This window comes from Crinia signifera, chromosome 9 (genome assembly GCF_055691185.1).
Source record: "Crinia signifera chromosome 9, ASM5569118v1, whole genome shotgun sequence".
NCBI lineage: Eukaryota > Metazoa > Chordata > Amphibia > Anura > Myobatrachidae > Crinia > Crinia signifera.
This window is the reverse complement of record NC_139225.1, coordinates 19,629,868-19,647,593: the sequence shown is the minus strand read 5'-3', so window position 1 is coordinate 19,647,593 and position 17,726 is coordinate 19,629,868. Positions and strand designations below refer to the sequence as shown.

Below are 17,726 nucleotides of genomic sequence, written 5' to 3'. Positions count from 1 at the left end.
TCCCGATGTGTTCAGATCACATCGGGATCGAATCGCACGGCCACAAGCCACCCGACGTGCATGCGATTTGGGCGATCTAGTGCAGGGGTGGCCAAACCGGTCCTCAAGATCTACCAACGGTCCATGTTTTCCAGGTTACCTAGCTGGTGCACAGCTGTAGTCATTACTAACTGTCACATTTTCAAACCTGCTGCATTTATTCCTACTATAGATCCACAGACTGCCTGGAAAACATGCACTGTTGGTAGATCTTGAGGACAGGTTTGGCCACCCCTGATCTAGTGCATATCTGAACTATATCGTCATTGCAGCCCTGTCTATCTGGGTTTCGATTTGTGCCGCCACAGGAGCGCACATCGGGATCGCAAGGAAATAATAAAAAAAAAACCCTGTGTGATATGTATACAATCTGCATACAGATCACACAGGTTTGACTAAATAGTCAAAATCTCATGCTGATTGTACCCGTGTGTACACACCATTCACCTTATGAATACTGCATATGGACCAAATTTTGTGGATTTGTTGTGAAATAGTCCATTACTAGATGTTTCATAATAAATTAGGCATTTCTCACTGCATTTATAACCCCTGGGTGGTATGTCCGGAAAATTTCCGGTCATACCACGAATATGGAATAGGTGTGCACCACCTCTAGAGGCCATCTCCCCAACACCCCCCATCACCTCTTCTCCGGCAATCGTACGCCGGAGCTCCCCTGACCCCTGCCGCTTCCCCAGCCGCCATTCACTTTACAGCAGTGACTTAGGCGGCATGCTCGGGGGGGGGGACTCGGGAGCGCTCAGGAAGTTAGGTGCCCTAGGCCTCCCGAGCCACCACGAACATCCCCGAGCCTACCGTCTGAGATCAATGCTGTGACTGGCGGCTGGGGCAGCGGCGGCAGGGGAGCTCAGCCTCCAGCGTGCAAACGCCGGAGCAAAGGGGGGAGGGGGGGGGACCTGGCAAATTAATGTTTACCGAGAGTCCTGGACACCAACATGTGGCACACCTGCAAGTGCACCAAATGCACCACATTTCGCAGTGTGAGAATCACTTCACTAGTGTATTTCTGAATTCCATTAGGGCCTATTTGCGGGTCTGGCAGTATTGCTTACTAGGCTGTGTTAAACAGCTGTATTTCTTTGTACACTGTACTGTGCTATGTAAAAGATTTTAGCAGCTTTGTTAATTTTTATGTCTTTTATGTAGTGGCTTGCCACAGACTGCACTAAAGACCGGACCATTATCTTCTCCTCTGATATGGATTTGACCACAAGCAATATCGTAGCCATTGATCGGTTTGAGGCTAAACCAAAGCAAATCGATACTGGTTTAAGTTTGGCGAGTTTTCAGATTATCACGGACTCTTCCTGTCCAGCAAAGGAAAAGTTTGAGGACTTCTTGGCAACTATGGAAAAAAATAAAACTAAGACTGTGAAAACAGACACTACCATCTTGGCAGATGATGCTGACAAGGCGGCCATTTTCCCTTGTGTTCCAAAAGGAAATCTATCTAACAATAAGGGCGTTGCTCCATTTTTACATACTCTGGACAATACAGCTGACGTAACGCGCATGTTTATAGAGCAAGAGAGGGAACTGGACATAACGAAATGTCACACAACCAACATTACGAATTTCACAATCTCCGCAGACAAGGAGAACATTTTCCCTTATGCTCCAAAAGAAAAGTCATATAACAAAGGTTTTTCTCCATTTTCCCATACTCTAGGGAATACAGGTGATGTAACACACATGTTCAGAGAGCAAGAGAACGGTCTGGACATAACGAAATGTCACACAACCAACATTACAAACTTCATTCCCATGTTCAACAAAGACTTTCCTAATACGACCAATAATCCAGACAGTACTATTACTGACGGTGCTGGCAGGGACACTGCAAAGCAAACCTTACGTGACTCTCTTCAGTTAGAACCTTCTGGAATTGGTGGTAAATCTTCCATTCAGAACCAAACCATGTTGATGAAAGATGATATGGATTTAACACGTAGCCTTACAACACGCATAGATGGAGCATTATGGCAACCAAGTCGTAAATATGATGACCGTGTCTTCCTCAATGACAAGACCGTCGTGTTTACAGGTGAGAATGAAACGGAACTTGTGGAAAATGAGGAGGTTTTGTCAAATAGTATAATAGCTAATATATTGCCAGTAGAAGGGGAACGATTGGTGTGTGCGTGTGAATGGAGCGGTATCCGGACTGATCATAGACTGACTCATGATAGTCCATCTTATGGTAGACAGGGTCAAATGGTCGACATGCTGTTTTTACTAAATTTTCAGCCGACATGCGCTGACAGGCTGTATTTCATGCTCTACCTTCCTCTATGGCATGGAGGGAGAATAAAAGTGTGCCGACTGCAGTGCGGTACCGAGCCCGAAGCATGGCGAGCGCAGCGATACACTTAGACCGTGTCCATGTCAACCTATGTCGACAGACACCCTAAAAACATTAAAAACTCATGTCAACCTTTTACCTCTGTCGACCATATGACTGGCTACGATGAGTCAGTCTATGATTTACACCAATAACCTATGGAGCATACTGCAGCTTTTCCAGATGAGGAAATGGACATTATCACTAGTCATACGGTAGCTATAGATGGTTTAACAGTGGCTCAGATGAGAAACCGAACATCATCCTCCTCTTCCTCTAGCAAAAATCCATTTGCATTTGAAACCCCCTCAAAATGAGGTCCGTGTTAAGCCCTGTACACATGCATCGACTTTTCCAGATTTTCGATTTGATTTTGCTTATAGAAGCAAAATCGAATCCTAAACGAAATCGAATGATTTTTGTTTCGATCTGCATTCGATTCGATGCGCGCTCCCGTTTCCACAAAATCGAACAGAAAAATCTACTGTGCAGCCAAGGAAATATCGAATTCGATCTAGTAAATCGAATGTGTACAATGTACCATGAATGTAAATCGAATTCGATATCTAATGCAAAAGTACAGATCTAATGCCAAATCGAATGGAAAGATCTAATGCCAGTTCTAACAGAAAATTGAATCTAACATCGAATCAAAAGCAAATCGATGCATGTGTACAGGGCTTTAGTGGACCTCCTACTCATGCTGGAAGGGGAGGAGCAAACAATTGTGCGAATCCCAGTAACGGTCCTGGTGCAGGAAGTCCTCAAGGCGGAGCTTATGAAATAAGCAGAAGGGAGGCTCTGTCCGGTAAGGCTGCTACTCTATTCTGTCTGTCCATGGCAAAGTCAGCGTGTGACATCCTGTTCAAAACCAAGCTTTTACGGGTATTCTAAGTTCCTATAAATCACACATGTAACTCAATCGTGAATTAAGATTCACATGCCTGCAATCTAATAGTTTAGGGTGTAGAGCAGGCTTGTACAACTTCTGGCTTTTATTTTGAAACCTAAGCGAGCCATTTTTGGTACCCATGTTTCCCGTATTCCATCATCTAAGACAAAACTTTGACCTGTAACACTTTGTGCACGTTTCTTTCAACTTTCTTTCCTAATTCATAGTTTATCCATGGGAATCTGTTCATAGAACTACTACAGTGTGATCATGGGTCATGGGTGTTTTTTTCTCATTCATACCGAGAAAGCAGCGGCGACCCTGATTTTATTGTACCATCATTTTACAACTCATTGTATTCATTCTATTATGAAGACAGAGCCAAGGCAGGAAGACCCATAAAAACATTTAAGGACCGGCACAGAATTACAAAGGACGAAACCAGGCATTTGTTGTGTCCTTGGGTTCTACACATCGGGCAATCATTGCCTGCAATGAAATTTGGACAAAGTATTACAAATAGTAATAGTTAGCGATCTCTAATTTGCACGGTAACATTTGAGGAACCGAATCTATGGGGCTGTATAAAAATAGTTTATATTGTAAATATTTAATACAATATTATTGTTCCACACTGAATTAAAGTTGAATGTCTGCACTTTTATTGCAGCGTCATAGTTTAATTTGAAATCCATTTTTATGGCGTAAAGAGCAAAAAAAATGGAAATGGTCAGTGGCCAAATATACTGTATACTAGGTGATTCATCGCGCCCTACGGGCGCTCTTCACACCGTCGTAAGGGGCTGCGCCCCCTTAATTTGTGAACATTTGTATATGAGAAATATGGTTAGAATTGTATGAAAGATGCCTGTATTGCAACTTGAGTTATAGGTGAAATGTGTTAAATAGAGAGCATATGATTTGGAAGGGGGTGTGTATTGTTTTGTTTAATTAAAAAGCGGTTACAGAGTAACATTGATAGTGTGGATGGTACAGTGACATATGTGGGTGTGGGGGGGGGGGCTGTGTGTGCATGTTGTTTAGGTGTGTGTGTGTGCAATAGTATAGTAGGGTGTTTCTGAGTCAGCGGCTCCCCACTGGCGGAGGTCACGACACAGGAAAACAGGAGGCTGGGTAGTGATAGGGGTGTGTGGGCATAAGGGGGACTAAAGAGGAGTGTGGGAGATACTGTGCAGCTGTGGGTGAGGGTCCAGCGTGGCAGTACAGGAGTACAGGATGGTGGCCCTTAGTCAGTGTCTCCTCCTACTGGGTGGGAGTTCGGGTGCATGAGAGCAGGAGGCTGGCCTATGAGGCATGATAGGGGCATGTGGGCAAAACAGCGTCAGCGACTCCCCAGTGGTGGTAGTTACGGTTCAGGAGAGCAGGAAGCTGGGTAGTGATAGGGGTGTGTGAGTATACGGGGGACTAAAGAGGGGCTTAGGGGTGCCGTGAATTGCGGGAGGGGCGCGGGGGGTGCCGTGAATCAAGGGAGGGAGGGGGCGCAGGTGTCGGCGAATCGCGGGAGAGGGCGGGGGTCCGCAAAGCGTGGGAGGGGGCGTGAATTGCGCGAGGGGGGGTTGCGAATCGCGGGAGGGGGGATGCGCGGGGGGTCCGTGAATTGCGGGAGGGGGGGGGCACGATGAATCACCTAGTTGGTTATATATTCTTGTAGAAGGATGGTAGGATGTTGTTGTTCAGAATGCATTTACATAAACAGTAATAGTAGCAGTAAAAGATCTGACTTAAAACACCTACAGTAAAACAGAACATGTGTTATATATTATACAAAGAATTGGTTGATGATGTGTAGGTTGACGTGCACATAGTTCATAGTTGTCACTGGAAAAAAATTGCTACACGAAAAAATCAACACAGAAAGTTCAACACATGTAAATGTTGACATAAGTGTGGCACTTCATCGGTGTCCATGTCGACACATGAGAATGAATATGAAAACATTGAAAAAAAGAAAAATAAATCTTCAAAAACTCATGTCAACCTTTTTCATTGTCGACCATAGCCGTGCATGTGCCATTTAATCCTGGGGTTGCTGTGAATCGCGCGCTGGGGGGAGGGAGGAGGTGAGGGGTGTCCGCGAATCACGGGAGGAGGGGTCGTGGGTGGATGCCGTAAATTGCGGGAGGGGGGGTCGCGGGGGGAGGATGTGGGTGCCGCGAATCGTGGGAGGAGGGGGGGGGGCACGGGGGGGTTGCAGTGAATCGCGGGAGGGTGGGTTGTGGGGGCGGGGGGTTGCCGCAATGACAGGGGTGGGGAATCGCGGTTGGGGGGGGTCACCGTGAACCTCGCGAGGGGGGCCCAGGGGGTTGGCGCGAATTGCGGGAGGGGGGGGGTCGCGGGGTGCCGCGAATCGCAGGAGGGGGGGGTGTCACGGGGTGGGGCCGCGAATCGCGGGAGTCACCGGGGGCGCCGCGAATTGCGGGGGGTGTGCTGCAAATCGCGGGAGGGGTGTTGCGGGGGGTGTCGCGAATCGCCACAAGAAAGGTCAACACATGTAATTGTTGACATAAGTGTGGCACTTCATTGGTGTCCATGTCGACACATGAGAATGAATATGAAAACATTGAAAAAGTGAAAAATCTTGTCAACCTTTTTCATTGTCGACCATAGCCATGTCAGTGTTTTGCATGTGCCATTTAATCGTGGGGATGCCGTGAATTGCGGGAGGGGGGGTCACGGGGGGGGGGGTGTGGGTGCCGCGAATCGTGGGAGGGGGGGCGCGGGGTGTTGCAGTGAATCGCGGGAGGGTGGGTCGCCGGGGCGGGTATTTGGCGCAATGACAGGAGGGGGGGTCAGGGGTGGGGAATCGCGGTTGGGGGGGTCGTGGGGGGCACCGTGAACCTCGCGAGGGGGGGCCCAGGGGGTTGGCTCGAATCGCGGGAGGGGGGGTCGCGGGGTGCCGCGTATCCCAGGAGGGGGGGTGTGTCACGGGGTGGGGCCGCGAATCGCGGGAGTCACCGGGGGTGCCGTGAATTGTGGGGGGTGTGCTGCAAATCGTGGGAGGAGGGTTGCGGGGGGTGCCGCGAATCGCCACAAGAAAAAATCAACACAGAAAGGTCAACACATGTAAATGTTGACATAAGTGTGGCACTTCATTGGTGTCCATGTCGACACATGAGAATGAATATGAAAACATTGAAAAAGTGAAAAATCTTGTCAACCTTTTTCATTGTCGACCATAGCCATGTCAGTGTTTTGCATGTGCCATTTAATCGTGGGGATGCCGTGAATGGGGGGGGGGGGGGGGGGGGAGGAGGAAGGGAGATGCATACCCAACATGACCCTCTCCGGGAGGGACACATTGCTCTGTTTCTGGACTTTCTTCTTAATTTATGGATTACCATCACCTGTGCTTAAACACCTTTCTTATCAATTACCCTGTTTAAAACAGGTGATGACACTCCTAAATTAAGATGGAAGTCCACAAACAGAGCATTCTGTCCCTCCTGGAGAGGGTCATGTTGGGAGGTATGTGGGGCGCTCACCTGGTGTGTCTGGTGTGTAGCTGTGTCTTTGCTGGGTAACATGGGGAGGCAGAGGGTGTCTGGCACTGTGCATACCTCCCAACATGACCTATGCCAGGAGGGACACAATGCTCTGCCGTTGGACTTTCTTCCTAATGTATGATTACCTCCATCTGTGTTGAACAGGTTAATTGATAGGAAAGGTGCTTCAACACAGGTGATGGCAATCATACATTAAAAGGAAAGTGCAGGAGCAGAGCATTGTGTCCCTCCTATGACTGTGGGCTCACTGGGCTGGTTCTCTGTCATGTGAGTCAGAGGCTCCACCCAGCGTTACAGCTTCAGACACACTTTGAGTGACAGATGTAGCCAAATATATAAGAGATGGGCATAACGATTTGTGTCGGTCACTGGAGAGCATACATTATAGTACATACAATGTTTAGTAGATGTTGGTGACATGGGGCAGTACTATATATAACACAAATGTAAAGTGCTTTTTTTTTTTTGTAGAGGTTTTTATTTTTTTATGGATGGATTTGTTGGTGCTTGTTTCATATGTGACCTTTTTGCTATAGAACATCCTGTGTTTACTGTTATGGTATGTGTGATGTGTAATACTTTTTTTATTTGTTTAAATAGTGAATACATGTCATAATGTTTTGTGTACTTTAACAGATCCTGCCACAAGTGATGCAAGCAACAATGAGTGAGTATGATTTAGATTTTTCTCAACTTTTTAATTTTAACCATACGTACAGATGGAGCGCTTCTCTTCTTTGCAAGGGCTTTTCTACCGCCAGCCATCGGAAGGGGGTGCATGTTCACAAGACACTTGCGCACCCTGTTTCGACGGAGGTCCCCGCCGCCACATTCTGACACCTGCCCCCACCTCCCCGCACCCCTCCTAACCCTGTCAGTCTCCCTGAAGCGGAGACTGGCAGGGTCCCGCCGCCGAGAGACTGGGATATGTATAGTTCTATACCATATTGGTTAAACATTTCCATTGTATCCTTTTTGTTAGGATCTGTGCTGATTGCACAAATTGGTCATTTTGACTTATGATTCTTTTGTATCCAATGTGTTGAAGTTTTGCTAAGACTGAGCACAACTATAAATTTAAAGCTATTTCTGGCTACATCACCAGATCATTACCTCGGTCACACAAAAACTAAGGTGTTGGATTTTAGGAAGGCTGACTGCAAAAATGGGAAGATGTTTAAGCGATTCATTAGCGGATTGGTGGAAATTGTAAGGAGTGCAGGAGAGGTGGAAAAATGTAAAAGTGCAATACTAAAGGCAACGGACCTTTGTATCAAAAGGGTTAAGAAAAGTACCAGGAAAAGGAAGCCAATGTGGTTTACTAAAGAGGTATCAACTAGTGTAAAAGCATATAAGATGGCCTTTAGGACATACAGGCAGACTCAAAATAATAAAGACAAAGAGGTGTATCTTGCCAGACGCAAAGAGAAAGTGATCAGGTGTGCTAAGGCACAAGCTGAGGAGAAAATGGCTCAGTCAATAGATAAAGGAAGCAAAACTTTTATTAAGTATATAAGTGAAAGGAGAAAATCAAATGGAGAAATAATAAGACTTCAGACAGACAATGAGAATTTGGTACAGGGACACAAGGCAATTGCAGATCATCTAAATTAGGTACTTGTTTCCTAGCACAGCGCCCGTCAGGCTTGAGCGCATGCCTTAAGTTAAGGTACTTAAGGCATGCGATGGACCCGATTTTCTTTAATTTACAAGCTAAGTGAAAATCGCGTCCATCGCGGCCCCTAATAAGGTGCTGCGATGCGACCGACGCAATCAACGCAATTTTCCCATAGGGAACAATGTTAAATTATTTTTAAAGTGTAAATCGGGTTGATCGTGTCGGTCGCGGCCCATTATAATGGGCCGCGATGCGATCAACCCGATTTTACATAGGTGACAAATGTGAAATGGGCCAATATTTCACATTGAATATGTTTAAAAAATATGTTTAATGCCCCCCCCCCCCATTGTTAACGCCACCCCGCTATTGCCGCCAACCCGAAGTGTGGCGAGCGCAGCGGTACGCGTCCTCCGACCTTTTCATACCCCTACTATCCACGTGGATAGTTGAGAATAGAAGGTGTGCCAAGCCCGAAGCGTGGCGAGGGGGCGCGGATACCTGTGAAGGCCGCGAGGGGACGCGGATACCTGTTAAGGTATCCTTGTCCCCTCGCGGGGCTCGCTGCGCTTTCTATTCTCAACTCCACGCTGACGTGGATAGTAGGGGTATGAAAAGGTTGGACGCGTACCGCTGCGCTCGCCACGCTTCGGGTTGGCGTCAATAGCGGGGTGGCGTTACCAATGGGGGGGGGGCATTTCAAACATTATTGGGGGTTTGGTATAAAAATTGGGGGTTTTGGGGCTTTTTACATTGAAATCAATGTAAAATCGGGTCTCGGGTACCATTTTACATTGATTCCAATGTAAAAATCGGGTCCATCGCATGCAATTTGGTTGGCCATGCGATGCGATCGACGTGATTTTTCCGACCCGATGGATACATTGAAAATCGGTGGGGCCGTGCTAGGAAACAAGTACCCTAAATTATTTTTGCTCCGTATTCACTATAGAAGAAGGGAAGGGTCAACAGTTCAGTTGCAAGGACATTCATAAAAATAAGGTAGATGGAAGTACATTTACTAAGGAGAAAGTCCTAGCCGAACTCTCAAGACTGAAAGTGGATAAATCAATGGGGCCAGACGGAATACATCCAAGGATACTAAAAGAAATAAAAGATGTGTTGGTAGCCCCATTAACAGATTTATTAAACCAGTCACTAGATACAGTTGCAGTTCCAGAGGACTGGAAGAGCAAATGTAGTTCCACTGCACAAAAGCGGAAGCAAAGAAGAAGCAAGTAACTACAGACCAGTGAGCCTTAAATCAGTAGTAGGGAAATTTATGGAAATGCTATTAAAAGAAAGAATAGTGGAATATCTTAAATGAAACCATTTACAGGATCCAAAACCACATGGTTTTACTGCAGATCTTATTGACTTGTTTGAACTTGTGACCAAATAATAGATGGGGGGGGGGTAGATGTGGCATATCTAGACTTTAGTAAGGCATTTCACACTGTTCCACATCGCAGGCTGCTAAATAAACTTGAAAGTGTGGGATTGGATTTATAAAACCATTAAATGGATAAGAACCTGGTTGCAGGATAGGAAACAGACAGTTGTAGTAAATGGAGTGCATTCTATGGAGGGACATGTTACCAGTGGAGTACCCCAGGGATCTGTACTTGGACCAGTGCTCTTTAATATCTTTGTTAGTGACATTGCAAATGGTATTGAAGGGAAAGTATGCCTTTTTGCAGATGATACAAAGATATGCAACAGAGTAGACACACCAGGAGGGGTAAATCAAATGACTAATGATCTAGGTAAACTTGAGAATTGGTCAAGAGAATGGCAACTACAGTTTAATGCTAAAAAATCCAAAATGATGCACTTGGGACTCAAAAACCCAAAGGTTCAATATAGTATCAAGGGTACAATAATGGAAACTACTAAGGAGGAAAGGGATCTAGGAGTCACTATGAAAATGTGCGAATTATTGGACATGTGCGATTTTGGAGACATGTCAATTTCCCGGTCACCCTGGGAAGGAATCCTGTGGAGTGGTTGGGATACTGACAGTCTGCATCCCCCTTGTTGGACAGCCATGCCACACCTGATTGTAGTATCCACGTTTTACTGTTTGTACGGGTCAGTGGTTTTTTCACTATTTGTACTGTTGTGGAACTAAAAGTCCCAGCGGGCCCTTTAAGCCCTTGGGTGGTGTGCCCGGAAATACCACCGGCACTGCCGCAGCGGGCTGTCCCGGAAAATTTCCGGGCATACCACAAATATTGAATAGGTGCGCACCAGTGGGTTAATACCCCTCATGCTGGGACTTGTGGTTCCCCAAGTCCCTGCATGCGGTGCAGGCTTGCTGGGACTCATTGTTCCACAACAATACACAGGAGATTTTTTTTTTTTTTTACACAACCTTCAGCCTGTGCATGTAAATTCTGATAGATAAATATAACATCATTTTTATTTATTTTTTTATGGGAAAACGTCTGGATTCAAAAAAATTTTTTTTTTTATTTTGCGCCAATTTGCATCCTATTAACTTGCCAATTTAGGAAAAACCCGCAATTTGGCTGATTTTTGATAAAAAATTGCAAAAGTTGAGATCTCATCCCGTTAAATGTCACCCATTATCTTTTACAACTGACATTTTCCACTTTGATTACCATCACGCAGTTTACACCCTATTCTAATACGCTCTGTTTGACATCCTATTTACAAATGATGACCTTTATGATGACCTTTATGATGAGTTTCTCCACCTTTTTACCTAAAATCCTAAATTGTACTTTGAATTTCAAAATGGTTTCTGTTTCTTTCTTTCCAGCAGAAATAGTACCTGCCAAATCACTGGTGAGCCTAAGCTTTTATACAATCTATTTATGTAACGGAGTAGCATTTTATTTATTAACTCTTGATACTTTCACTGATTTTAGGGAGAGACAGGTTGATTCATGGACCAATTCAAGTTCCAGGTCACCAAGCTGAGGTATATAAAATAATGTTGTTTTTTTTTCATTACCATGCTGCTACCTCTGATAATACATTAGATATGGTTTCAAACTGCACTGTGATATTAGTCTACTTGTGAATTTCCATGCTTGTAGGGTTTATTTTGCTTGTGGTGAAGGGATGGTCTACACAACTTCCTGTTTTCATTTATTTCCATCTAATGCTATGTACACACGGGTACAATCTGCGTGAGATTTGACTATATAGTCAAAATCGCATAGAGATCGCACAGGCGCTCCCGTGGCAGCATAAATCGAAACACTTAAATTAGTTATGGCATCTAAAATCCAAACTAATTTGATACAATGTAAACATCAATTATTGCTTTCAACGGTACTTGTGTATTATCACGGCACCAGTGCGCGCAATGTAGTTTGGGTAGTCAGAGCTATGTAGTCGGCATAGTGTAAGGGCGCCGTTGCGTGCAACGAAGTTGGTGTAGTCAAAGCTACGTAGTCAGCCGCGTAAAGCTGGCGGCCTCCACAGGGTTGGATACGCCCTGTGGTACATAATACTGTATTATTACGGCGCCGGTGTTCGCAACATAGTTGGCGGCGTCTACAGGGTCATGTGCGCGCACTCTGGGCGCCCTGTCTTGCATAATGCCGCCGCCCTGCTGAAGGGACACTACGCTGAATAGGACGGTACATAATCTACTTAACTATCACTGTGATAATACACAAGTACCCTTTCAACTATTGTATAGTTTAGAAAATGATAGCAATGCTATTTGTAATCTGCTAAGTCTCAACTATCACTAAGCCGCCATGAATTTTGAGCAAATCAATTGGGCTAATATATATCAATATGAAAGTGTTGGAAGTTATGGCATTATTTATTTCTTGACCGTGTGATCTTTCTTTTGTATGTTTGTGCTTAAATTTGTTATAGGGTAATGTTTTAGTTTTTTTGCTTTTTTGTTTCTTCTAATTGTAATGTTTTCTTTTACATAGCGGAATGCCACGGACTGCACTAAAGACAGGACCATTTTCTTCTCAGATATGGATATGTCCACATGCAATACCATAGCCATTGATCCGTTTGAGGCAAAACCAAAGAAAATAGATATTGGTTTATTTTTGGCGGGTTTAAAATCTCAAAGTGAGGCATCAACAAGTACCGCAAATCTTCCTAATTCAGTCACTGGCCAAAATAATGCAAGTTTTCAGATTATTACGGGTTTTTCCTGTCCAGCAAAGATGACGTTTGAGGAATTCTTAGAATCTTCGGAGAAAAATAAAACAAAGACTGTAAAAACAGACCCCACGAACTCCGCAGACAAGGAGAACATTTTCCCGTATGCTCCAAAAGAAAAGCTATATAACAAAGGTTTTTCTCCATTTTCCCATTCTCTGGGGAATACAGGTGATGTAACACACATGTTCAGAGAGCAAGAGAATGGTCTGGACATAACGAAATGTCACACAACCAACATTACAAACTTCATTCCCATGTTCAACAAAGACTTTCCTAATACGACCAATAATCCAGACAGTACTATTACTGACGGTGCTGGCAGGGACACTGCAAAGCAAACCTTAGGTGACTCTCTTCAGTTAGAACCTTCTGGAATTGGTGATAACCAAACCATGTTGATGAAAGATGATATGGATTTAACACGTAGCCATACAACACGCATAAATGGTGATAACCAAACCATGTTGATGAAAGATGATATGGATTTAACACGTAGCCATACAACACGCATAAATGGTGATAACCAAACCATGTTGATGAAAGATGATATGGATTTAACACGTAGCCATACAACACGCATAAATGGAGAATTATGGCAACGAAGTCTTAAATATGATGACAGTGTCTTCCTCAACGACAAGACCATCGTGTTTACAGATGAGAATGAAATGGAACTTACGAAAAATGAGGTTTTGTTGAATAGTATAAAAGCAAATATATTGCCCGTAGAAGGGGAAAAGAGATTGGTCTGTATGGAGCATACTACAGTTTTTCCAGATGAGGAAATGGAATTTACCAATGGTCATACAGAAGCTATAGATGGTTTAACAGTGGAGCAGATGAGAAACCGAACATCCTCCTCCTCCTCCTCTAACAACAAAGTTCCACTGCAGTTTGAAACCCCCACAAATATGGTGCCTGTTAGTGTGGTTCCTCAGGCGGGATGGAGAGGATCAGACCATTTTGGGAATCCCAGTAATAGTGTTGGTACAGAAAATTCTCAAAGCAGAGATTATGAAATAAGCAGAAGGGAATCTTCTATGCATGATGGTAAGGCTGCTACTCCTTTCTGTCTGTCCATGGCAAAGTCAGCTACTGACCTAGATCAGAACAAAGCTTTTACAGGTATTCCGAAGTTGACACTTACTGGCACAAAAAATCTGAAATCCATTAAAGCTTTATCTTGCAATTCAGCTGAGAACCCACCTATTGACTCCACTAAAAGATCTGATTTGTTTACGAGCGCCCAGGGTTTTTTGCAGCAGTCCAGCAAGACTAGTGTGCCAAATCCAGATCCTGACAGGGATAGGTGTGCTCAAAAAACCATCATAAGTAGTGCAATTCCCCTTCATGAGGGTATCGTACTCAATCTGCCTTTTCCATTGAAGAGTTGCTCTAATTCTGCATCTACGGACCAAGTGGATATGGAAATTACAAGATCAAATACAGTTTTTATTGACAACAATCCAGAAAATGACATGCTTAGTGGTGATCTTCAGCTTCCCATTACGTCTAATGTTGTGCAATTGTCCAAGAAGAGAAAATTTTCCAGTACGCAAACTGTAAAAGAAATCGAGGATATGACAATTACAAGTGGTGGACTATTATCTCAGGAGGCATCAAGTATGCTTCTGGTTTCTCAAGATAAGACCCGGTTTCCATATGATCAGAATATTATGGCTACGACTAAGTCACACTCTATGTCAATTGATAGCATGAGAGAAGGTTTACAGGTAAATCCTATGTCAAGTAAAATTAGTTTTACAGAGTTGAACAATAGTATGGAGCTTGAGGAAAGCCACACAATGGTTATTGATAGAGATGATGATTCGGTTAAGTTTAACAATTCTGTTAATAGCATGTTTTCCAAAAATGTTGATATGGACGTAACAAAGTCAAACACTGTCTTTATTGATCTCCCTTTTCAATCCGAATCTCTCAATAAGAATGATGGAATGGGTGTAGATTGTAATATGGAGGAGACCGAAACAAACTTTGAGCTAGCAGTCGCTGTGGAAGAGAGACTTGTCCGGAAGGCTTCACTTGGTAAAACAGTATACAACCAGGGGGATACGGAAAGAAGGAAGTCTCGTACCGATGGAATTCAAAGTAAACTCCTACATGAAGTACATAGTAACTGTCCTGTGAATGCAACGGTGGCTACATGTGACCACTTCAGTGCATCTAATGCTGCTGACTCTGAGAATATGTTTTTAAGTAGGTCTCTCGATGCAAGGATTGAAAGCTCCCAACCTAAGAAAGCACCTTCTCTGGCTTCACAGGACCGAGTCCCATTTTCAGGAACTGCAGAAAATTTTGGGACTTCCGTTTCCAACAAAGCAGTTGAGGAAGAAGATACGCTTGACATTAATAAATCAGTAATTTTACATGGACCTGGGTTGGATGAAGCTACTTTCAAATGTAAAAGCAAACCCTTAGATACAAGTACAGAAAATCTTACAGTGGACATGAATCTTGCCAGTGACCATAAACTAACTGATACCCGTTCACTGTACTCGGACTCCTGCGGCCTTCAGCATGAGCTAGCTGTAGGTGATGTCAACGGCCTGCAAACCAAAGCTACTGCTTCCCAGAAAGATTCAGAAGAATTGCAAGACCATCAGGTGTCTAAAAAAACTAAACGAACATCGAAAAGGGTGTCTTTCCATATTCCTGAAAGGGACTGTGTGGTAAAGGATGAAGTTTTGAAACCAATCGCTGCAATTCCAGTTCTAAATCAAGAGCATTTTTCTACGGTCCCGGATAAACATTACACCAACAGCCAGGTTGAAATGGAAAATATTCCCGTGCCCATTACCGTTGAAATTTCTGCTGGAAGATCCGATGTTACAAATACCACATTGGCAGAAGATTTCAACTTACTTGAAAACGTCCCTGACCTATCAACTAAAAATGTAACTGTGACTGACGGCATATGCGGTGACAAAGTTAACGAGCGCCGCAGAAGCATTGCTGATCTGCAATTAAAAATTAAGCGTTTGACTCAAAACACGCAGACCTCACTCCACCATACCGCTCCTGTCTTATGTCTTACTGAAGAGCTGCCCGCCGCGGCACAGATTTCGGATCATACGAACGAAATACCTGAACAGGTTTTATTGCATACAGATCTCTCCTGTTCAATGCCCGCTGAGGAACCGAAAACTAATCCTATTGAAAAGAGTGCTGCAAACATTTCTAAAGGAACCTGCTTACCAAATAGGCTGTCTGTCACGATCTTTCAGCCTAGGTTACCCACCAAAAGGATTTCCAGCACAAGTAACATGCAGGAGGCAATTTCCTCTTCTTCTGTTCCTAAGGCACAAGTTTGCAGAACGTCCACGAGCGTTCTCAAGGCTTTCACTGCTGGTGATGCCGGCCAGTGTATCGAAGAAGAAATCCTTCCTGCTAGTCCAGAGGACAAGGAAATAAATAGTTTATTCCCGTATGATGTGCCAGAAGGTGCGTGGGAGGAGTTATGTCAGAAAGAAGCGCTGCACAAAAACCTAGAACAATGTGCGGTTGGACCTGGAGAGGCGAATGTTCATAAAAGGATCCCTGAAGCAGACGACGATGTAGTAATTCATAGAGAAAAGAAAGCCAGGCAAGATGAGGTGACACCCGACAAAGAGGAACAGGTGGGTGTGATGCGGTGATTGGGGATTTTTGAACATTTTGGGGCCAAATGTAATGGGGTTTGAGAATCCCAAAAAGTGAGATTTTTTGCAGAGTTTAGAATTGCCTTTATTTTTTTGCCATGTAAATGATTGGCGCTTTAAAAAATAATTTAATATGAAAACTGCAAAAATCTCAGAGATTGGCTGAGAGAGCTCTCTCAGCCAATCAGAGAATGGCCAGTCATTTGACAGTTAAAAAAAAAAAAAAAATCTAATACCCGCCACTGCACTGCTCGTCCCGCTGATAATATCTGCGATCACCGCCAGGTCAGAACTCACCACTGCTGGTGAAAGCACTCGCTGCACGCCCTGGCGTCCTGCAGATGATGATGACCCCCCCCCCCATGCTCCCCCAGTCAGGCATATATACATGGAGGACGGACGTGATGTTATGTGCTGACCGTCCGACCTCTGATCCAGTCTGATGCGCACGGGACCGCGCATCGGATCAGATGTCACACACCTGCGATTTTGGGCCGATTTCACCCGGTTATCGGGCCAAAGTGCCGAAATCGACCCAAAATCGCATAGTGTATGGGGGTCTTTAGTCAAGAGCCTGGCTCTATCTGTATTTGGCCCTTGGTTCAAACAATCAGCTAGGCCGGGCTACTAAAGGTGAAGGCCTAGCTAATCGAGCACTTACCTTGCATGTATTGTTTTGTTCGTTATGCCATGGGGTGTGTAGGCCCTCATTGTTAAGTTGCCTCTCACCCTCTAGTGCAGCGATTCCCAATCCTTTTTGAATTGCGGCGCCCTAGAACATCTTTTTCCTTACATGGTGACCAATGTTTGTATTTTCGTGTGTTTTTTATGTTTTGTTTAGATAACTACATCTTTTAAAAGTCCAAGTTCTCGAATTGATTTCTCTCCTACAACTAAAGCCATGGAGCAAACTTATTGCAGCAGCAACTCGCAAGACTCAAAGGGAGAGGGGACTTCTGTAGATCTAAGCAGTAAGTAATCCTACCCATTGTCTGGTTCATGATCTCAAGACAGACTGTGAGGAGACCTGCCAAACATGCTCTGTGTGGGGTCCGACTTTTTGAACCTGTGCGTTAGTGTTTGTTCTGGTAAATTTTTATACAGGAAGTTGCCTGCTAAGGAGCTAAAACTTGCAAAAGTGGAACACGATATATGTACATTTTGTATAACAAACCAAAATAAACCGTGTTCAGCCCTTAAATTAAATTGGCTTTAATTATTTTGCAGGATAGCTAATTAACCAGGTAGTTGCATGCAATTCGTTGTAAAAGGAGTATACTTTTTGAGGGGATACGGTCACTTGGTCAAAGCATGGTGAGCGCGGCGTAATTTTTTTATTGTCCATGTCGAGATGGGAGTTTATATATACTCTCCCCAGTAATCCGTGCAATTCAAACATTTGAGTAGGAATGTGTTCCTTTAAGGCAGGGGGTGGACAATAAGCGGCCCTCCAGCTGTCGAT

General features: G+C 44.3%; 1 protein-coding gene across 2 annotated transcripts in view; it reads left to right on the top strand.

The window, feature by feature from the left end:
* Positions 1-17,726, top strand: part of KNL1 (kinetochore scaffold 1) — a 52,516-nt gene that overhangs the window by 15,431 nt on the left and 19,359 nt on the right. The window contains exons 10-15 of one of the 2 annotated variants that reach the window (XM_083161315.1): positions 1,210-2,107; positions 7,457-7,487; positions 11,227-11,249; positions 11,333-11,385; positions 12,362-16,243; positions 17,106-17,235. In XM_083161315.1, coding sequence (XP_083017441.1) covers positions 1,210-2,107; positions 7,457-7,487; positions 11,227-11,249; positions 11,333-11,385; positions 12,362-16,243; positions 17,106-17,235 — 5,017 coding nt within the window. Of the gene's footprint in view, positions 1-1,209; positions 2,108-7,456; positions 7,488-11,223; positions 11,250-11,332; positions 11,386-12,361; positions 16,244-17,105; positions 17,236-17,726 lie in introns of both variants that reach the window. The other variant, XM_083161314.1, reaches the window with a different exon arrangement.